Below are 24,101 nucleotides of genomic sequence, written 5' to 3'. Positions count from 1 at the left end.
CAAGTTCAAGGAATTGTGCTTACATTCAGCAGTGAAGGCTTTAACATCACTGTGGACCCAAATTCGCTGCGTACATAAACCTAACAAGAAAAACGGTTCCACTACAGCATTGATCTGTATCATTTGCTTTGGGGAATAAAGGGCAAGGGCTAGATAGTGATTTTAGACACTGGCCTGAGCAAGGGGGTGGCGAATAAACAGCACTATTCCAGGAGGCACTGCACCTCAGACACCTCTCTACAGCACAACGCAACTCCCTGCCTCCTACTTGCTGTGGGGTGAAGCTAAGGGGAAGGTGGGTGGGCAAGGTGGTTGTTGGTAATTTGCTGATCTATAGAATTCCTCCTTGCACCAGCTCAGCTGTGCTGGCCAGTGTGTTACAGGAGCAGAGTCAAAGCTCAGCCCGTTTCCCCAGATCTCCCTGTTCGCCTCCCACCCATTTGCTCTGTGCGGATGATGGAAAATAAAACAGGTACACAGTGCTTGCTTATCACTGCTCCTGTGGACACAAGGATGTAGTCCATGCAGTGGTAAAGGGAGGCTTCTTACTCTCCTGAATGGGCATGTTGTCAATCTAGCCCTCAGTAATTTCTGAACAAAACTTTGCTCCCACCTTCAACATACATGAAGAGAGATGAGAGGAACATGGAACATAGAATCATAGAGTTGGAAGTGACCTCAGGAAGTCATCTAGTCCAACCCCCTGCTCAGAGCAGGACTAACCTCAGCAAAATAATCCCAGCGAGGGTTTTGTCAAGCCGCAGCTTAAAAACCTCTAAAGATGGAGATTCCACCACCTCCCTAGGTAACCCATTCCAGTGCTTCACCACCCTCCTAGTGAAAAACTTTTTCCTAATGTCCAACCTAGACCTCCCCCACTGCAACTTGAACATGATCAGGTCTAGGATTTTAAGATATTCCTGCAGAGGATTGAAGCCTCATCCTGTTTGACTGGAGTAGTGCTTCATGAGGAAAGGGATAAGATTAAAGGAAATATTGTCCTCTCATAAAGTGTTGGCCAAATCCTCAAATCCTGAAATCAATGGCTAATTTATACCAGTTGAGGCACCACCTCTGATGATTAATGTTTGTAGATTGCTTTGGTAGTTCTTTCTAATTCTTATCGTTATTGTTGCTGATATTCTTTACTGCCCCAGCTCCTACATTTGAATGTTCTATCACTCAGTGGAGATGGCTGGCTTGAACGAGTCCTTGCATGGCATATCTCCACAAGCAATCTGCAGGTGGACAGCCTGAGGAGTGGGTAGTCAGGGTTAGTCACTGCCCAGCAACAGAATTTCACCAGCCTGTAACATAGTCTTAGGGTTTAGACAACATGTTTAATACACCACTGACTTGATCCTGCAGTCAGATCATCATGGGTAGACCCTTCTGCCCATAAAAAGCCCCAGTCGCAAGGGTCTGCACACATGGATTGCAGAATGGGATCAGAACACGCAGGGACAAACCCATCTCAAAGACCTCTCATTCAATTTAAGCTGAGCCTTTGAACCCATGTTAAGGCTTAGACTAGGGGGACAGGGACAAGCTGAGCTCAGTGGGTCAGCATCAAGCTGGCTGAGGAGTGGCCATCCCAAAGCACCAAAAGAAGGCAAAAACTGAACCCCTCAGCCGCTGTAGTCTTTTGTCATTGCCAAGTGAAAGAGAGAGGATTCAAGCAAAAACTATTTAACAAAGTCAACAAAAAATGAAATTCTGTGTTGAAGTCAGGAAATGTATTTACATAGAAAAGGCGTTTAAAAAAAAAAAAAGCTCATCAGTGGGATGATTTAAAATCCCCCGCCATATGAACAGGTAACAGGGACTTTCCCAGCATTTCTACAGATACCATTTGTACACAAAGTTCTTTTCTTTTCTCTCTTTTTTTTCATAATGAAAAAAATTAATGACTGAGCTGTTTAACAGACCAAAATGATAAAGGGAGAATTAATTCCCTTTCTGCTCAGTCCCACAAAGCTCAAATAAATAAGTTTTATGTGTAAGGAGCTACACACTGACTGGTGACGGGGAGAGAATTCTCACACTCCTAGCATACCAGAAGAGTGCAAGTCACCTTTGCAACCGGAGTAAGGCAGGGGCTGTGATTGCTTGGACCTGCTACACAGGTGTTTGTGGCCACAGGGGCAGAGTAAGCCCAGTCCTCCTTTGCTACACACCCAAAAAAACCTTGTTTTGGACTATGGGGAGCTGACATGGAGCCCAACTCCATGGCTTGCAGGGAGTGGAAAGTCTTTCGTGTCCCGCTCCGACATCACTGAGCAGGAGAACCAAACATGGTTCTGCTGCACTGGGAGCTTGTTTAGTACTAACACCAGTGGGTGAATTTCATCCAAATTGAACGTAGATATTGACTTAAAAATAACAAGATTGATGAAGCTCATTTATAAGCTATATTACCTTACCTACCTCATCTCTGCTATATAGAATAACATATTTAAAGAATTAACACTTAATGTCCAAGCCCCTTTTATACAACTCTCAATGATCACTGTATTTGCTGTTGAAAAAGGAGAGTGCAGACGCCACAATTAGGCAGTACTGTATTTATCAGTTTATATCATCAAATGTCTTGATAAATGTAACAGTGGGAAATCTTTGCTTCCTTTAGTTATTTCCCATAACCTGATTTCAGGGCTCTGGGTTTTCCTTGTACGCATTGATACCTAAATAGTGTAAAGGAGTGCCAGCAGAGAAGAGCAGAACAGACAGCTGGGGGTAACTTTTCATCTGAAAGTTTTGTTTTTATCTTTTACATTTACTAAAATGTTCTCTTTGTCAGAAATACTTTCCTGCTCCTTTGCTTTGTTTCCTAAATATAAAAATATGTCCTTTCCTAACAAAAACATTTATGTAGTGAAATACAATAAATAATTTATATTTGGACAGGTTTTTTTTCATTAACTACCAGGACACCGTTAACTGAAGAAAACAGTTAGTGGGAAATGCTTTCATTCTGAACAGGTGAAAATATTCTCTGAATGCTGATGGCATTTACTAAGAAAAACCCCCTTACGTTTCCCACAGAGCATATAGATTCTGCACTCCATATAAGAAAACTTACGAGGTAAAAATATCTTACTAGATCATGAAGAAAAAGAGAAAACGATTACTGCTAAAACAGTTAATTCACAATAACCTTTTGGGATAGATATTTTTGGCCACATTTTTAAACAGCTTGTAAAAGTATGTCCAAAATTAATAAACACAAAATCTTGCATGTGCAGGCTAACTGGAGGACTGAATCTTTAACTCCTTTTAGCCTGCAATCCTTATTTGGTGCCTAAAAACTCTTCCGCATGTGCAAATGTGGGGTTTTGCCCAGGTAAACCCAGAATTCTCCTTCACTCCCTCAGTCTCCTGTACTTCTTCAGCTCCCCTTCCCTACAGTCTTGTCATCTTACAATTTCCTGCCCAGACCCCTAATCACAGAACCCATCTTCCCAGTCAAGCTTCAGTCTGATTGAAAATGGTGAGAGTAGGCAGCCATCTTTACTAGAGGCAGCTTCACTTCAAGATACAAAGACTGCAGGGAAACTTTGGCCATCTTAACTGAAGACAGCTTGCTTCATCCCCATGAAAAGTACTCAGATGATGGCCATTTTGAATATGGGAAAATTCATGAGTTTGTTGCCAACAGTCGTGAGATCCTGGAAAACTTTAAAAAACGTTGAGACTTGCTATAATAAGACTTGCTATAACAATAATACCTAGCTCTGATATAGTGCTTTTCAACAGTATATCTCAAACTGCTTCACAAAGGGGGTCAGTATCATTTGTGATTTTATGCTAGAGTTAGCAATCATCTAGACCAGAGAGTTCTCAACATTTTTTATAGTGTGGACCACAACTTAATAGACAGACTGTCTTGTGGACATCTCCTCTCTCATCTGTGACCGTGTGGACCATTCCGAATCAGAGTTTCCCTGATCACCTCTCTTTCACACAGTTTGTCCTCAAATTCTGATCCCATAAAACTCCTATAACAACTCAGCAATTACTTGTATGGTAAATTAATATAAGTATTTAATTAATTCTTAGCTTTGCTTAAGATGATACCGCAGCTGAAAACAAAGAGGAACAACCAGTACCATGTACTTAAAACTGTACTAACACCTGATAAGATTCTCACACGCTTCCTTCAGCTTTACTCAGACCATGAGTACATGCTCTGCAAGTCACTAATAGTCAATATACTTCAATGGAAGTGACACTGCTATGCACCATCTGAGAATCTGGACCATTGTGTGCCTAGTTTGGGGGTATTTTTCTCTGCTTTTTTTAAAAAATGGACATATTAGGGATGTCAGTTCTGGTCTTCTCAGGTTTTGCTAGAGAGCCTACTGGATGGCTCAGAGATGTTGGTTGTGTGCTTCCACACCTTAATTGGAGGGGTGTTGCTGCTGAATCTTTAACAAAGTTTTTCATTCCCCAAAACGTTGATTATTTATTGAAGTTAAACGGATTTAAAAGAGAGGATTTTGTCAAACTGTTTAAACACACTTTCTCTTCCCAACTGCTCATTTTTCACTCTCCTAACTCTTGTAATGTCATCACTTTACTAGCTCTCCAGAGTCTTTCTGGCTATACAGATCTTGAATTGCCAAAAAAAATTTTTTTTTTTAAACCCCAAACCCTGTTTTTTTTTAATTTTTAGGGAAAAAAAATCCAGACCTCCTTTATACATCATAAAAAAGAAGAACAAAAAGTACAACCCAGCCTTGTTTTCCTTTTGCATTCTTTTTCATTTCACCTTAAAAAGGATAGCAAACTCTTCAAAGGGAGCAGGATTCTCTCCTGACACTGTCTGCCTCAGTTTACCCATCCATTAAGTAGGTACGATGATAACAGGTGTTATGATTCTTTGTTTATAAAGTACTTCAGAATTCTCTAAAAGCAACTTTTCAAGTGTGGAGTATTATTATTAAAAAGCCATTGAGACAGCCAATATGTTTCTGTTTTATCTAGGTCAAAGAGGAAGTACCTGTGTCAGTATCTATTTACTGTACTTATCTTAGACTTATATTTTTAGAATCCCCTCCCCCAGCCTCAGGATGCATGAAAGAGAACTTAAAGGCATCCTCCTTCTTTTAGGCAATTCTCATGATACGGGGAAGTCCTAGAATGCACATATACAATTCTGTATTTCCCGTCTTCATCAATGCCCGCATACTGTAAACTGTGTCATTTCCAGGATCTTGTTAAATTCCTTAGGATGCACAGAACTAAACTCTAATCATTTGTGGGCTGATAAACAGCAGAGTTTAATTAGTGCAAGCCAGGTCACCATTTCCCACAAAGAAACCCAGAGCTGTGGGAGGAGGGACCCAGAAAACGTAATACAGTCAAGTGTGCAGAATTTCCTACTAAGCATCCCCATGCAGGAGAAGAGATCTGGGGCCCAATGGAGTTTGTAGTAGATGAACATTCCCTTCCACTCTGATCCTGAGATTCTAGGGAAGGGACCTCTTAGTTACACATAGAAGGCTGCTGCTCCACTGATTTTCTCCCCTCTCCTTCTCTCTGATAGTGGGGATGAGCAGAAGCCATGCTGCCATTGGCTGAATCCTCTCTCTCCTCACCACTAACCTGGCTGCTCAGTAGCAGCTGTGGAGGGGAGCCAGAAGAAGTTAGAACACCTTCAGACTATACCAAGACCTAACCAGATTTTTGCAGCAGGTGTGCAATGGGCAATGCTGTGACAGTGTGTGGTCCCCTCCTCTGCTCCCACCTATCGCCAAACTCTGCAGGTCTCCTTCTATCAGGTCCTGAAGAGAATGAGAAATGATAAAGGCAGCACTCCTCCCTACTGAGCAGGCCAGGTATGATTCAATCACAGATAAGATATTCTGGCCCTAGGTTTTCTTGTCACCTGATTGCATATCTGTGCTGCTGGGGGAGATGAGTGACCTAGTGATTTTCAGTCTCTACTCAGATGAGGCATATTCCAAAAGTAAAAACCCATAGTCTCCTTGAGATGGGGGTGAGATGGTGGCAAAGGAAGAGGATTGACTGATTTATTTTTCTCTTACAGCCACTCTCAGCTAGAGCATTAGTAACAACCCCGCAGAAAATATTTGCTTCAGAACTTCACAATCAGGCCCCGGTAGATGGAGACTGAGCACAGACTATCTAAGTTTCTCTCTCCCATCTATGAACCAATTTACATTTGTAAGTCCTATAAACACCAATGCAAATTTACACAAACTGTTAGAGTTGAGTTAAACAAGTAATAATTAGGAATTGGACTGCCAACAGAATATGCATTTCCACTCTAATAGCACGCAACTTCCACTCATATCTTGTCTGAATTAGAAGAATTTTCTTTAAAAATTCCCCACCACCAGAGAGCTCCATAGTTTCACCCAACCAGCTGTATCCTGTTAGTATTTCCTGGCCCCAACCACCCTCCTTAATTTAGATTGCGTGAACCAGGTGGGGAACTGAGACAAGCTGGTCTAGGCCTGCCCATAACTAAAGGCCCGCCCCCTCAATTAAGGGTAAGGAACCTCTAAGACCAGAATACAGCTGATTACTGGGAACAACAAATTAAAAAAAAAGGAATGGAAATGAGGTCAAAAGTTGAAAATCAGGGATCCAGAAGAGTGCACCAAGCAGAGACCCTGACTGTGCCCACTGCTCCTCAAAGGTCTAGGGAGTCAGTGGATACTGCTCAGAGGAATTCTGCCTGGAAAAGTATTGGATAATGCACTGGAAATAGGCACCCCAGTCACAAAGCACCCGCCCCATCCAGCTTACTTCTCCTGGTGGAGCAAAGATTTCCATGTATTCTTGAACCTTAGCCATGGTGGGAGCACCTTGCAAAACATTAAAAACTACTATTGATCTAAGACTAAGGCTGATCCAACAGAAAATTATATTTTGTTCACATTAGTCCTAGCATAGGTTACAGTGCATAGGCCTTCCCAAAACAGATTGCTTCGGGTGATGTAGGTGTCCCAGAGCCACACTGGTTTACATGCATTGGGACTGTCCCAGAATACAATCCTTTTGGCTAGAAGAAGGCAGGAGGATTAATATAATGGTTACCTCCTTAAAAATTCATTCTCAAAAGTGTGTTTTGGGATATATCCCACCATCTTGGAAACTCTCCAACTCATGGAAAGCTTTGTTGTCTAAAGCAATGCTTGTAGCTAACTCACACATATTGTTTAGATGGAAAAGCGGACTGTCTCCAGGGACAGAAGCTTAGTACTGGGCTGTCCTGGCAGCTAAAGGGCAGATAACATGTCGGAGAACAGGGACCTTAAATAAACTTGAAAAGCTTTAGTATGACTTTTTGGAATCTTTGATTAATTCCTAGGGAACAGAAACATAAGTCGATCTCCTTTCTCCTCTCTGACCCCTTTCCTTCCCCTCCCTTTCCAATCCATTACCTTTTTGCTCTTCTGCCTTTTTTTCTGTTCTTGCTTATTATTTGGGGTGGGGGGAATCAATAAAATATAAACAAAAAATTCCCCACCATAGCTAATGTACTGATGGCAGGCTGGCTAGCTCAGTTGGCTAGAATGATCTATAATGCCATGATCATGGGTTTGTGCCTTTTACGGGCCAAGATTTTTAGAGAGGAGTTCTAGTGGTTAGAATAGATTACAAATTGGAGCAGGATGTTACTAATGAAAACCAATAGTTAATTAGCCTTATAAAGCACAATGTGTTAAATATACTTTTCCTATTAGTTGTTGTTTACCCATTCAGACTTAATGCATTATTGTAGACCAAGTTCTGATACAAGGGATTGAAGGAGACAGAAAAAGGAGGATAGAAGGCCCAAGGGGGACTAGGTAATGAGATCTAGAACTTATCCTTCCTAAGTCACAGGTCTTATTCAAATCTAGCCCAGGTCAGTAGTAACCAAAAGTTGTTAGCAGCTAATGGCTTCTTTGGTCTCTGTTCACTTTACTGAGATAAGAGTCCCCATTGGTATTAATTTACAACACTGGTGTCAATATCAGTATTGAGTTACAATCATGGGGCAGTAAGGGGAAGTTTTCACACTTGCACCTTGAGCGTCATCTGGCTTGTGGATAAATAGTGGACTTTAGTCTGCTGGGTTGTTAATCTGGGCATTGTTTATGAGCACTAAATCTACACGAAATTCTGCTCTTGTGCACCAAAAGTAAAATTTCGATACTGAGCATTAAAATAAATATATTGTATAAAAGGAGTGATATTTCAAGTGAGGCAACACTCTATCCTGTTCTAAGTGTTTCTTTATTTGTTCCATTCTCACCCTTTTATAGTCTTTAACAGGAAACTGCAGCTCACACTTCAATGGCTATTGTTTCCATCCTCTGTAGCTGCTTCTCAGTACAGGGTTTATTAGAAATATTTGTTAAATGCCAGTTGGAATATCCTATTTCACATCATATGCTATTTTTGTTGCTTTTCTTCGTTGCTGTGAAGCAAAACAATTTTAGGAAATATCTGTCAGACACTTTTTCTTGCTGGAGAAGTGAGTTGGGTAACCAAGTTGAAATAAGAAATTTATTTTCTCTCTCTCACACTTGCACACACACACACACACCTGTTGGTGAAAGGGTGGTTATTTACAGGTAAGGACTGGTATTGTGTCATATTCATGAAATACAATAGCCTTGACAAATTGTTGAATTACTGTTGCTGTGCATGTAAAGCATGGCCATTATTATTTGAATTTCCTAAGTGCTACTATAATATAATCTGATCACCACTACTATTGCTATCATCCACTACTATTGCTATCATTCTCACAGTTACTATCTGATCAAAAACAATTCATATGTAAAAAAGCAAAGTGTACAAAAAAATAGTTTAGCCATACAAAGATGGGACATTCTTAGGAACAACCATATTAGCAAAGGCCTAGACATTTAACTAGAACACTTGCCCTGCTCGTAGGAGTTATGTTTGTGGTGAAAGGTGGGATGTTGGCTGTTCATTACATGAGTCACCCTGCCTCAGCAGAGTCCAAAATGGGCAGCTACAAAGGAGAAATGTAAAACTTAGCATACCGCAGACGAACAATCTGCACTAACCAGTTTGGCAGCGGAGAAGGGTATAGACCATGTTCCTTTGAGAGACTGTGCTCCCTTGGGATTAGGCACTGCTGGTGCATTAGACCTTCTCCTTCCCTATTCATCTCTAGAGCATAGAGTTAGATTCCTTCCCAGCTGCCGAAGGGATTAGTGGGTGGAGAAGAGACTTCCTAAATTCTCTTCTCCTTCTAGTGCAACTGGCAATGAAAGGCAGGATTTGGCCCACATTTAGGTTTAACTTAGCTCACATCATAAACCCATCTATGAGAGCTCTGCACTGTGGTGGTGGAGAAGTTACAGTGCCTCTATATCAAGCCTTTCCACTTTAAGAATAATACTCGCAACACTGACACCTGCTTCTTTCCCTAACCCCTACCATCCAAAAATAAATAAATAAAATAAAATGTAAAAATCTTGCACACCACACACAAAAATCTACCCTCAATAGAGATTTGACCCCTCCATGAAGTCTCTGGCACTTTTCTCTTTTGAAGTAAAGATACTACAGGCCCTCAGACACTACAATGATGGGTAGCTAAATAGAACCCCGAGATAGATGCATATAAATAAGACTCAGTTCATTGTGTGCTTCATCCACAACAACAAAAAGAAAGCAAACAGAGCTGGTTGGAAATTTCTGTCAAAAGCATTTTCAGTGTAAAAATTACTATTTAATCAAAACAGAATTTTCCACCAAAAAGTCAGTTTTTGATGAAATTTTCATAGAGACACCATTTTTTTTATCCAGTTTTCATCGGCAATAATTTTGATTTTTGGCTACTGAAAAGTAACAGTTAGGTCAGGCTGGTAGATAAAAAATTTCAAATGTACTCAACATTTTTTATCTGACTGCTTGCATTTTTTGGTTTAGGTGAAAACCTGGGGGAAAAAATCACAAAGTTCAGATGAAGACAAAAAAAAAAAAAAAGATTTGTTTTTGTCAAAAATTTTCATAAAGTACAAGATGCTTTTCAACCACTTCTAAAGAACAACACAAATTTCCCTGTAGTTTAGCTATACCGTTCAAGTCTGTACCGTTCAAGTTCTGTGGCCAGATTTAAGGCGAATAAGACCTTTCATAAGTAAACTTGCTGTAATATCTTCCACCCAAGATCACAGCACTGATAACCCATCTTCATCTCTATAGCTTTTACTTTCTTGAATCTAATTTATCGAATACAGAAATACAAAAAAAAACCCAAAAACCAATGTCCAGAGTTTTAGCCTAAAACTTTGATGTACATAGTGTCAGTCATCCAGAGAGATCCTCAAGCAATTATAGACTGATTTACATCAGATTAATACCTAGAAATGGTATTTCAGCAAAGCCAAGTAGTGGATAGAGGAGTAAATGATAGATACATGTATTACAAAAGGAGCTGGCAGCAACTTTTAAGGTTGACCAACACTTTCCATTATCACACCCTCCTTTTCAGTGGCTTATAACTCGACCAAATTTTAACCATTCAGGCTTAAGTTTTCCATGCTTGCTCTCTGCCTCAAGCTGAATTTTTTTTAAATTTTAATACTTTCTGCTAAATTGGCCATTTCTGAGAATAAAGTTAATTAAAAATAGGTAGTTTTGCTAATGTTACAAGATTAGGGTGCCTAGAGCCTTGTATATGCATTGTTCTGTCTGCACTGCGCTTGCTGTCCTGCCATCTGCACTGAGCATACTCAAAATCTGAGGTGCAGATGGGATGCAGCCGCAGCATAGCTTTGGCAAGGAAAGGAGTGCTGGGCTGGAAGAAGGGCATGAGTTCTAGGGTCAACTCTTCTACTAACTGATTTTAATAATTCAGTGCATTTCACAACTTTATTATTGAGCAAGGTCTCATACTTCTAGCTTAAGGGGCAGGCATCTCCCATATTTTACTGAAGGGGGAACTGAGAGGTTGCACAGAGACACTTCAGGAAGAGCTGTGAATAGACCCCTGCTTCGAGGATGTCAGACACAGTCTCATTGCTAGCCACACTGCCTTTGAGACTGAATGTGCCAAATCTATGTGTTTGGCTGAGATGTCTGTAACCATTAGACCCAACTCCCCTCCAGAGCCAGGAACATAACCAAACAATCCTGACTCCCATCATTCGATTACCACCTAGAAAGGCACTGGCAATGTGTGTGTTGTGTCCCTTTGTAAAGGCTGATCAATCCTAAGAACATTATAACTTGTGATACTTAAAGATATCAAAATGTGTTTTAAGTGTCATTGGAAAATAGCACCTCTAATAAAAAGGGCTCTCCAACACCAGACTGGTAAATTCAGTAGATTACTCTCTTCCCTCTGAGTCTCTGTGAACAGTTGCCTGTGTGGTCCTGGGAGTTGCGGGGTGTCCTTCACAGCTGTGTTTTGTCATTTGTTGATAGAAGGCAGTAGTGCATACTGAAATGTGCATAAGACTACTACTTGCTGAATGATCAGAGAATGAGTTTAGTAAATTTCAATAGCATATTGCTCATTGCAAAAAACAGAACAGATGAATGTGTTGGTATACAGGTGAGATGCATACTTGCATGATGGACATCCACTACATATGGTCAAGAAGAATCAGTGAGCAAAGTCTGCTGTAGACATCATTCAGGAGCAGATATAGTAAGAGGAAAAAGGAGGGGGAAAATCCATAAATTTTTTTGTTTTTCATTGCAACTTCAGTACCACTGATTTTTTCCAAGTAGCTTTACTCAGAATCATAGCAGTCAATACTAAAGACAGACTGCTGCAGCCTTTGTACTTGAAGACAAATTATAGCTTCCAGATCTGTCAAGCTTGACAAAGCATTCTTTAAAATTATAACGGAACTGTGCTTAAAATAATAAATAAATAAGCTACTTTCAGATCGTGTGTTGAGGTTAGGTAGCTTCTTGTTTGTGTGTGTGTGTGGTGTAGTGGGGAAGGAAGAGAAGTGAACTGAGAAATTTCAAAGAAATATTGCACTAGAGAGAGCCAAGAGTAAACCAGGTGGGCTATTAGTAATTAACCTTCAGAGACAAATTGACCAATACTGTTCACACAGACACCAGAAAGAAGAAGACTGATTACAAATATATTTTTTCTCTCTCATTAAGAGTCCAATCCATCTTCCATTTAAGTCAATGGAAAGTCTCCCTAATTCTACACCCCACCCTCACAATCTCCTGTTTTTCCCTGGCACAGGTGGTGTGCTGGGACTGGTGGTAGCATAGCCAGTGTGTACTGCACTCCAGCAATCCTTAGGGGGCTGTTGCAAGTTGGTACAAGTCCGAGGGATGCTGTGTCTGTTCTTTCTCGTGGCAAGGTTCAGGAAAGTGCCCCTGCCAACCTTCTTCAGGTGTGCTAAGCACAGGTCTGGTGCACGCAAGGATCTCATACACTCATAGATGTATAGACTTTAAAGGTCAGAAGAGACCATTATGATCATCTAGTCTGACCTCCTGCACAACGCAGGCCACAGAACCTCACCATCCCACTCCTGTAATAGACCCTTAACCTATGACTGAGTTACTGAATCCTCAGATAATGGTTTAAAGACTTCAAGGTACAGACAATCCACCAGAGAATCCACCAGCAAGTGACCCATGCCCCATGCTGCAAAGGAAGGCGAACCCCCCCCTCAGGGTCTCTGCCAATCTGCCCTGGGGGAAAATTCCTTCCCAACCCCAAATATGGCAATCAGCTAAATCCTGAACATGTGGGCAAGACTCACCCGCCAGATACCTGGGAAAGAATTCTCTTTTGTAACTCAGAACTCATCCCATCTAACATCCCATCATACGCCACTGGGCATAGTTACCACTAGTAGTCAAAGTTCAGTTAATTGCCAAATTAGGCTGTTCCATCATATCATCCCCTCCATAAACTTATCAAACTGAGTCTTGAAGCCAGCTAGGTTTTTGCTCCCACTGCTCCCCTTGGAAGGCTGGTCCAGAACTTCACTCCTCTGATGGTTAGAAACCTTCATCTAATTTCATGTCTAAACTTCCTGATGGCCAGTTTATATCCATTTGTTCCTGTGTCCACACTGGTGCTGAATTTAAATAACTCCTCTCCCTCACTGGTACTTCTCCCTCTGAGGTATTTATACAGAGCAATCATATCTCCCCTCAGCCTTGTTTTGGCTAGGCTAAACAAGCCAAGCTCTTTAAGTCTCCTCTCATAAGGCAGATTTTCCATTCCTCGGATCATCCTAGGAGCCCTTCTCTGCACCCGTTCCAGTTTTAATTCATCTTTCTTAAACATGGGAGACCAGAACTGCACACAGTATTCAAGGTGACGTCTCACCAGTGCCTTGTATAACGGTACTAACACCTCCCTATCTCTACTGGAAATACCTTGCCTAATGCATCCTAGGACCCCATTAACTTTTTTCACGGCCACATCACATTGGTTGCTCATACTCATCCTGTGATCAACCAATACACCCAGGTCCTCCTCCCCCGCTGTCACTGCCAAATGATGCGTCCCCAGCTTATGGCAAAAATTCTTGTTGTTAGTCCCTAAATGCATGACCTTGCACTTTCCACTATTATATTTCATCCTATTTCTATTACTCCAATTTACAAGGTCATCCAGATCTTCTTGTATGATATTCCAGTCTTTCTCTGTATTAGCAATACCTCCCAATTTTGTGTCATCCGCAACCTTTATTAGCATACTCCCACTTTCTCAAAAATAAGAAATAAGTTAGCAATTCTCCAGTCATACGGTACAACCCCTGAGTTTACAGATTCACTAAAAATCCTTACTAATGGGTTTGCAATTTCATGTGCCAGTTTCTTTAGTATTCTGTGAGGGAGGCCCCCCAATTTATCCAGGCCCCCCAATTTAGTCCCATTAAGCTGTTTGAGTTTGGCTTCTACCTTGGATGTGGTCATTTCTACCTCCATATCCTCGTTCCCATTAGCCACCCTACCACTACTTCTAAACTCTTCATTAGCCTCATCAAAAATTGAGGCAAAGTATTTGTTTAGGTGTTGGGCCATGCCTAGATTATCTTTAATCTCTACCCCATCCTCAGTGTTTAGCAGTCCCAATTCTCTTTCTTTGTTTTCTTTTACTGTTGGTTTTAATTCCCTTTGCAATGTCCAACTCTGCTTGACTTTTGGCAGTTCTGACTTTATCCATACATGTTCTGACCTCCAAGAGATAACTTTCCATGCTGATCCCTCCCATCTTCCACTCCTTGTAGGCTTTTTGCTTTCTTTTATTAACCTGTCTGAGATGCTTGCTCGCCCAGCTTGGTCTACAACTCTTGCCTATGAACTTTTTTCCCCTTCCTTGGAATGCTGTCTTCAGATAGTTTCTGCAACTTTGACTTGAAGTAATTCCAAGCCTCCTCCACCTTTAGATCCATGAGTTCTTCAGTCCAGTCCACTTCCCTAACTATTTCCCTTAATTCTTTAAAGCTAGCCCTTTTGAAATCAAAGACCCTAGTCACAGCTCTATTTTTGTTTATCCTTCCATTTAGTTTGAACTGAATTAGCTCATGGCCGCTCAAACCAAGATTGTCCCCAACAACCAGTTCTTCTATGAGGTCCTCACTACTCACCAATACCAAATCTAAAATAGCATCCCCTCTTGTTGGTTCAGCAACTATTTTGCAAAGGAATCTGTCAGCTATCACATCCAGGAAAATCTGGGCCCTATTATTATTACTAGCACTTGTCCTCCAGTCTATATTTGGGAACTTAAAGTCTCCAATAATCATACAGTTCCAGTAGTATTTACTTCATTAATAGCCTTAAGGAGGTCTCTATCCATATCCAAATCGGATCACGGTGGTCTGTACCACCCCTCAAGCACTATCCCTGGGGAAGCTCTAGTAGCTTTCTTCCCCAATGTCATTTTTACCCAGACAGACTCTATCTTATCCATTCCCTCACTTCTAATTTTTTTATAGCCTACCTCATCATTGATATACAATGCTACTCTATCACCTTTGCCTTTATTTATCTTTCCTAAACAGCACATACCCTTCAATACCTGTACTCCAGTCATGACTATTATTCCACCATGTTTCTGTTATCCCTATAATATCTGGTTTCACTTCCTGCACCAGTAGCTCTAGTTCTTCCATTTTGTTACCCAGGCTTTTTGCATTAGTGTACAAACATCTTAATTTTTGCAGTTTGTCTTCCTTACCCGATTTGGCACAGTCATTCTACCGCCAGTATTGCCTATTAGGCTGGTACTACACTACCCTTCCTCTTAATGTCCATCTTCCTACCCACTGCTGTATCCTTCCTTACTTCATTTTCCTCCCTCTCAATGTTAAAATCAGGCGTAGAGATTACTCAGGCATCTCCCATCCCCAATTCCTAGTTTAAAGCTCTCTTAATCAGTTGTGCTAACCTCCATCCTAGAAGTCTACTTCCCTCCCTACTAAGGTGAACTCCATCCCAAAAGAACAGTCCTCTGTCCATGAATGCCTCCCAGTGGCCATACATCCCAAAGCCCTCCATATAGCACCACTGCCTGAGCCATCTGTTGATTATCATAATCTTGTCACACCTTTATTGTTCTCCTCTAGGGACAAACAGAATCCCACTGAAGATCACCTAAGACTTGATTTCCTTCAGAATCTTCCCCAGCCTGGCATAGTCTCACTTGATTCATTCCAGTGAGAATCTAGGTGTATCATTTGTTCCCACATGAAGGACAATCAGTGGATTCTTTCCCTCTCCCGTTAGGATCCTCTTCAGCCTCAGGCCCACATCCCGTATCTTGGCACCAGGCAAACAGCACACCTTTCTGTTCTGCGGATCAGCTCTGGTTACAGGCTTGTCTGTTCTTCTCAGTAGGGAGTCCCCAATCATGTAGACCTGCCTTTTCCTGGTGATGGTGCAATTCTCTGGTCTATTCCCTGTTCTTTCTGACTGCAAGTCCTCTCGTCTTGTTTTCTCCCTTGCAATCCTCTGCAATCCATCCTGTATCCTCCTGGGGCTCTTATTTGGTGGTATCTCCATAGGCTCATCCACTGTTTGTATAAGACTAGATGCTCTTCTCTTCTTCCTTGTCCTCCCACCTTCAGTTACTGCCTGCTGTGCCACTTCGTCATTTTCCAACTCCACAAACCTGCTCCTGAGCTCTATTTCTCCTTCACTAGTCTGTCTTTTCCTCTGCCTTGTCTTCAACTGGCCACTTTCCTCACCCAGCATTCTCCCATCAGAGTTCTTTGGTCCTGCTTCCATCTGCAATTCTGACTTTTCCCTTCAGCCTCCTCATGCCTTTGCTCCATCATCTGCTTGAATCCCCTTCTAAACTTAACCAAAGTTTCCACCTTCATCTCCAAGCCTCGGATCTTCTCTTCCATCAGCTCTATCAGGCGGCACTTCATACAAACGAAGCTCTTTTGAAGTACCACCTCCAAGATCATATACATCATTTAGGCCCTACAGCACAAATAGGTATGAGAAAAAATGCCAAATTTGCTCTTCCACATGCAATTTGTATACTCCAGTATCTTTGGATCAGGGATTATCTTGTATTATGTGTCCTGTATAGCTGTCAGTACATTTTCAGTGCTTAACAAAATGAATATAACAAGGGTGCCGGTTGGTGACAGCCATAGTAGTAGTTTTTCTGATATGGTCACCTGCCCAACAGAACTAAGCTGAGTGGGCTTAGTTTTGGTAGCTGAAGATCCATGGTCTGTATCAATAACTCCAGACTTTTGGAATGCTGTCCTGTAGCACATATTTAGGTTAAAGATGTAAGCAAAAATTGGAATATACAAATTTCAAAGCCAGACAGGTAATACTTCAAACAAAAATCTTATGGCACAAAAATGTGTTTGTTACATCTTGTTTTTTTCCTTAAAGAAAGCACTACACAAGCTATTTGCTTTATCTATAGTACGGAACATTTCAAGAAATCGGCTCTGCCCCTGCTAGTAGAAGTTATTGTGGAAATCAGGCTAGACTGCGGGTTTTACTATTTAAGGTCATAAAAGAAAAATCAGGAAAAAGATCTAATAGTGAAAGTGCTATCTGATGTCTGGTGGTTGACATTTCTATGCTGAAACTATACCAGTAGCTTGTTATCTAAAAAAATCAATTCTTTGCTGTCATGATATAACTGAGAAAGGCCAACATTGTTACTAATAGAGAGAAGCATTGCTCTTTTTCTCAAATGGAAATATTTTACCACAAAGGTCAAGACTGAGATCACTTTTAATAAGCAGTAACAGTGTCTCGTCAAGAAAATCCATAATTCTTTAGACCTCAACCTTGCAAGTTTCTGAAGTCAATGGAGCTCTATGCAAGGACCTTTCTGCCTGGAGCAGATTGCAGGACTGGGATCTTAATATCCAATCCTGCATAGGGATACAGAGAACTATTCAGTGTATATCCCCACTTTTGCAGCATTTCTTTTGCGAAAGCCAGCTATTGAGTGAAACAATTCGCATACTGCAAAATGTTGAGCAGTGGTTGCCAACCCTCTATGCAGTCTCTATCTGCCCATGGTTGTGGGGAGGAAAAGGCAGAATCTGGGGTCAATTCTGCCTCCTGCTCTGGCCACTATATGCTGTTCCAGTAGCATAAAGGGGTTGCAGTGGAGCCACAAAGGACTGGGGGAGAATACAACCCAGAACAGGAGCAAAAGGCTCCTGAAGTTGTTCTAATTTATTGAGGGCACCACTTCAGACCCTGGCCAGCTCAGAATCCAGGTACACAAAAGCCACCTCTGCCTCCACCTACTAGTATGCATCTTCTGAATTGCAGCTCCCAAGAGGCACAGCACAATATCTGTCCCAGCATGTGTGTCAGGACCTAAGGACATTTGTTCTTCATTCTACACATACACAAAAGACTATTATCTAAACATACACATACATGTGTACAAAAGTACATTGAGGACCTGAGTGCTTGTCCCAATCTGTCCTGTATCCTAGAATGCACATATATCTAGAATGCACATTTGTTTAGAGCTGGTTGCCTTTCTAGAATTTGGTAACACTCTTTTTATCAAATACAAGCAAGAGGGAAGAGGGGAACATTTAGAGATAAACTAAATAACAAAATAAAGTCTGAATAAACATACAGACAAATCCCTATACTGAAGCACCTGGTGCTGGTGACTATGTAAAATGAGTTTCTGCTCTGTCTGCAAAATATGGTCAGTAGAGTCCTGTGTGGATAGAAAAATGTGGATCTGCATCCAAGCCACAAAAATAAACGTATATCTGATCTGTGACCCACAATCCATCTCTTACGTGTATCTGCAACCGCAGCCACAGCGGCAGCAGTGGTGCCTCTCATCGATCAGCTGTTTGGCCCAGCGCTGATGAATAGCTGATCGGCGGCCAACTCCAGGGCCCAAACAGCTGATTGGTGGTCCAGCCTGATCAGCCTTTTGGTGGCGGCTCAGGCTGACAGTTGCTCCAGCCCTGCTCCAGAAGTTGCAGAGGTCCTGGAATCCGTGACCTCCATGACCATCTGCATCCGAGCCTCGATCTGCAAAAATGGTCTGCGGATATCCGCAGATCTGCGGGGCTCTAAGGGTCAAGACTGTTCATCAGTGCCATTGGAGGCATTCTTCCTGTAGGCATGCTCCTGTAGAGAGAATGCCTCTAGAAGAGTGATGCAGCTCTACTTTGACCACGCTATGGCTGTGTGTCCTAGGACCAAGACAAAAATAATATGGTGGACCTCTCTGCTTGTCCTGCAGAAACAGTTAACCAAACTCATTGTTTTAATTGTTTTGAAATTATGGATGACGTTGATACACAAATGAGGAAGGAAACAAAAAGTTACCTTAGTTTCGAGCAGCATGAAAATCATATGAGAAAAATGATACTTGAACATGAGGAAAAATTGGTAGGACTGGAAATATTGTCAAGTTTCTAAGAGGCCATCACCAATAATGAATAAAGGGAACAAAGTGATTGGCAGTGTCATGTTAAGATTTTCCACTGCAGTACATACAATAAAGATAAACCTTTGCAAGAACTATAACAGTCATTGCAGTCCCTGTAGGAAACATGCCACCATCAAAGAAGGGAAAGAAACCCTTCATAAAACTCAGATATGTATCTGTTTTGTGTAGAAGGCGCAGTGATAACAGGAAGTAAATAATTAACTAAATGCTAGCTTTTTCACAATATTCTCCCATAAACAAACATTTATTAGACTATGTTTTACTAACTTCAACCAATAAAAGGAAATATCTCCATGTGCAAAAGCTTGATGAAAAAACCTTTAAGCTTGTCAAAAGACAGAATCTCAATTAAACATCAAACTGATGACATATATGCTATGAACTAGAGCCTCATATCCAGTGCTGGCTGCAGTTTTTCACCTGTAAATAACTGTGCCCGCATTCTTGTGTCTGCAGTGAATTGTATACACAACTATTCATAGTTAAATATCTACATTTGTGCACACAAATCAGGAAATTAGCCATTTTACTAATATTTACACCTATAATTAATCACGGTTGCAATACTTCACTTGCAAAAACTGAGATCTGTCTGCATATCAAGCCTCCTGGGTCCCAGTTTCTGCTATCATACCTGTGCAATCTCCACTGAAATCATAAGTGTTACTCCATAAGTGTAACTGAGAGCAGAATTTAACCATCAGTATCAATTTACACTTGCCTGGAGATATTAGGGTCTAATCTTCCCATAATTGCTTAGATACTACAGTGATGAGCACAGTTTAAGAACATAAACAGTACTGAATTGACTTCAAAGGTAGTTGGATTTTGCCTTACAAACCAGTAAGAAGGTACATATTTATCTATGAGCAATCTGAGATGATAATCTGACCTGAAGAAGTTTCCTGATTCTTTTCAGGTTGTGTATCAACAGGAGGTTCTTTTCTTGTGAAACACGGTCTAACTGTTCATCCAGTTGTATTAACAAGTTCTGTAAGAGGATTGTTGCCATTGGTTCATTGTTGGAAGCAGCCTCCCTATGCAACACAAAATTATTAACATGAAACATGCATGTGAATAAACAAAAATGTCATGATAAACGTCAAGCTATTTGCTAAGAAATTTATAATCTGCATCTTGGTGAAAAATTCAGAATTAAAGGAAACTAGTAAAGATTTTTTCAAAAGTTAGTTTGCTTCTTGGGTGCAGTTTGGAGCAAAAAGTAGATGGAACAGTTTCACACCGCGAAATACAAACAAACAAAAAACCAACCTAAACCTAACTGTCCACATTTTTTTCATGCAAAAAAACTGTCAGACTGTTAGTATGCTAAAAACAAATGTAATATTTTGTAGAGTTGAACCCAAAACAAAAATCTCTTATTCAAACACAGCAGAAATTTGGGATTGAAAGAGAGAGTAATTTGAGCTCTAAAAGATGGATGACAGCTCACAGGATTTCTCAAACTTTTTTTGCTGGGACCCCCCTTTGAAAATATTTCAGGCTGTGACAACCCCCCATGCCATGCCACCCATACTTCTGCGCTGCTGCTGGGGGGCGCTGCCTTCAGAGCTCGCGGCCAGCAGACGCTGCTCTCCAGCCATGCAGCTCTGAAGGGCTCTGTCTGTCAGCCATGCATGGGACTGATAGCTGCAGCCATGGCATGCGTGGGGACTGACAGCTCTTGACCCCTTGAGGGGTCCCGACCCTCCGTTTGAGAACCCCTGAGCTAGAATGACTATGTATTACCTGATTACATTAAACTTTAATTTTGTTTCTCTTTGTTAAAAGCCATAAAATGCCATATTTCAATAAATGTGCGTTAAAGAAAATAATTGTATTTCAAGAGATATGTGATATTTGATTTATTAAACAAATCGAAGCAGGAAAGAGATCCCTATACACTGATTTGTGTTTTTATTATTAATCTGCCCATGACAAATAAAATATATGTGATGGAAATTTGTGATGAGTAAATTAAAGTAGTGAAAACACTGGCATTATCAATGCTTCACTCATTCTGAATCTCTTGGATAAATAAAGGGCATCATGCTATGTGAATAAGATGGGCTTTAATAGATAACTAAAGGTACACTTTCCTTGGAAAGCATGTTCCTGCACTGTTCACAAGCAAATACACTAGAAATCTGCCTATATAAAGCATTAAGTTTCCACAAATCAAACCTTAGGAGACAGAAGAACATTTAATCTTACCAATCTTGGCTTTCTATCCACTGTGCTAGTAGATGTCGGACTTCCATGGGAAAATTATCATCGTAGAACTGGTCTATCTGCTCCAAAAACTTTATTTCCAACTGCTGGACTTGACTCCACTGAGACATACTACAAAAGAAATGGCGAAACTGGTTTAATATTTAATCTTTGATACTACGCAGTATGTATATCACTTGTTTTTGGCATATGTTCGTCCTTTGTCATATAATTTCATAGTCCCTGCACCCATTATTTTTCCACTTTCAAAGGGACACTGTCAACTTGAAATAATGAATTATTCAGTAAAAAACAGAAAAAGAGTAAACAGTAGTTTCAGGTGTTATACCTGTCTGGGTACCCTGAGGATTTCTGTGGTTTCACAACCACATTTTCCTATTTTGTAAATGATTTCTCTCCATGGCTGCTGTGTGAAAGACTCATAAAAGTAGATCATAAAAATACCAGGCAGAAGAGTTATTTTTTCTTTTAACAGTATTTCCCTTTTTAGGAAAGTAGTTTACAAAGCCAGATATCATCACTTACGAGAAGGCTAGTAAGCTGGTAGGAAGGAACCCTTGGTTTGATTAATTCACACCAGTCTGATTTTATATTACACTTGTCATTGTATTTCATCTACATAAGCTGGTTCTTGAACTCCATCATGTTCTCTAGTGAGGGTGCTATACCCTTCCCTAGTACATTGAGTTATTGCTTTAGTATATCTTTAACTGCTATGAACCCGTGTGCACACTGGGTTCAAACTCATGAATGGGAAGGTGATAAAAGAAATAAAAGAAATGAAGACATAGGCAAGATCAGGGCATCTAATGCCCTGCTCTGAAATTCATATCTAGACTAAGAAGGACCTCAGTCTGTGGCGGATTGTACATTGGGGTTGCACCAGACTGTAGTTGTATGTTTTTGGTAAACTTAGTACTGGAAAAATAGTCAATACAAAGAGTAGGCCACCATGTGATGAGCATGCATGGGGATGAGTGACAGACATTAGTCCTAAAACTTCATTCCATTCTCAGGAAAAACTAACATCACAATCCTGCACTCAAGTACTGAAGTCAATCTTTCAAGGTTATTAATATTGGGCCAGATTCTCATGCTGCATTCAACTTCCGCTGGGCAGACTAGTGTGTGTATGTTGGGGAGAGGGGGGTGGCCATCAGGAAGCTGGTTATACCTCCCTGATTCTCTGCCTCAACCCTGGGCACACATTAGAATGGCTTTTGCACCAGTTAGCATCATGCTCCTGGCTACCCCTCTCCATTCCTTCCCACCTATGCTGGGGGCTGCAGAGAGGGAGAGGCAAAGTAACCAGCTATGTCAGCTCAGTATCCCTAGCATGGCCTCAATGGTACAAAAAGAGGTACAGTGAACCTGAGAAATTAGACCATTATATTTATTTTTTTAATTTACATTTTTATGTTGTAAAAAGTCACTAGCAATCAATGTTGCAGGTATTTTGCATATTTCAGAGTAAAACAGAGAAGGGGAAAAAAAGCCAAACAACAAAAACATTGATATAATGATCTTTTGTGCCTTTATTATTATTACAAAGATCCTTTATTATTATTATTATATATTATTATTCAACAATGACAGTACCTAAAAGCCCCAATCTCTGCTTGGTGCTTGGAACAGGGTGGATTGCACCTTTTAGGGCCAGGAGGCCTGGGGCAGCCAACTCTGTTTAATCAGCCCACCTGTGCTGTAATTAACCCCATTTTAGCCAGAAGAGATAGGGCTAATTGAGGTCAGTGGCAGACCTGAACACCTGGGCCTCATAAAAGGCCTGAGAGAGAAAACTCACTTTGGAAAATGAATCACATGGAGTCCTTGTAGAAGGCCTGACATAGGGGGTAGAAGACAGAATAATACTTAGTCCTGCCATAAGTGTATTAGACTGAACTAGATGACTTTGTGAGGTCCCTTCCAGTTCTGATTGTAGGAAAGGTGCCTGGGAGTCAAGGTTCTATTGAAGAGCCAAAGAAATTAAAGGTTTATAAATTAGAAATAATAGCAACCCCAGAAGGGGCTGTACTGAGTGGACAATGGATTGAAGAGATGCTCAAGTAGTGTGAAAAACCCTTTTGTGAGTTGCTGTTTTGGGCTTTCCTTACCCTAGAAGTAGTTCTGGAGTAGATGTGTCTTTTTAGCTGGAGGGCTACCCCGTGGACAAACACAGGGCCAAAGAGGTAATCAGCAGAGGGGGTTCCTGTGGTGAAGATCCTTTCAATGCCACATTCTGATGCCAACGGGTGCTATTGCGGTAAGTGGAACTGCTTATAGGGCCCCACTGTGCTAGGTGCTGCACAAAAATTACAGCTGGTTGAAATGCTTTGAGTGAAACTGACTATGGAATGCTCACATTTTTTGAGAAAAATGTAAATTAACAGTTTTTCAATGTGAATTAAAAATGAAGCATTTTGTTTTGAATAATTTCATATCAAACATAATTTAATGACTGTAAAATGACAATTTTAAAATAACTCTGCAAGACACTTAAAAACATGGTCTTAATAAAGACACTGGATTTATGGCTTATCACAACAATCAGTAACCCACTACCTCCTTCCCCCTTTTTGTTCTATGACTACAGTGGTGTTAATGGGTCACTTCACCTTGAATGGCCCTTTAGTTTAACATAAGTAGTTAGCACATATTTTATCTGCTAGACTTTGTATTTAGCTGTTACTCTGGGTTTGTCTACACTGCCATTAGAAACCCAGGGCTGGGCTGTGCCAGCTGGGCTGACTCGGCTTTAGGTGGAAGTCCAAACATCTACACTGAAATTAAACAGCCCCTTAGCCAGAACCCTGTTAACCCAAGTTGACTGGCATGACCCAGCTAGGGGTGTCTAACTGCAGTGTAGACATACTCTGATTACCTCTGTGTAGCTCAAAAGCTTGTCTCACTAACAGATTACAGGATTAGCCAGGTCCAATACAAGATCTCACCC

The 24,101-nt window shown here is 40.9% G+C and overlaps 1 protein-coding gene across 1 annotated transcript in view; it reads right to left on the bottom strand.

The window, feature by feature from the left end:
* The window catches only part of STAT4 (signal transducer and activator of transcription 4), a 53,398-nt gene extending 32,140 nt beyond the window's left edge, over window positions 1–21,258 (bottom strand). The window contains exons 1-2 of the mRNA XM_067549002.1: window positions 21,131–21,258; window positions 19,809–19,953 (exon numbers count right to left, since the gene is read on the bottom strand). Of these exons, the coding sequence (XP_067405103.1) occupies window positions 19,809–19,953; window positions 21,131–21,258 (273 nt within the window). The remainder of the gene's footprint in view (window positions 1–19,808; window positions 19,954–21,130) is intronic.
* Between the last annotated feature and the right edge of the window lie 2,843 nt (window positions 21,259–24,101).

Source organism: Emydura macquarii, unplaced genomic scaffold, assembly GCF_026122565.2.
Source record: "Emydura macquarii macquarii isolate MOO-44397 ecotype Brisbane River unplaced genomic scaffold, CSIRO-AGI_Emac_v2 contig_1253, whole genome shotgun sequence".
Classification (NCBI taxonomy): domain Eukaryota; kingdom Metazoa; phylum Chordata; order Testudines; family Chelidae; genus Emydura; species Emydura macquarii.
This window is presented reverse-complemented; position numbering and strand designations above follow the sequence as displayed.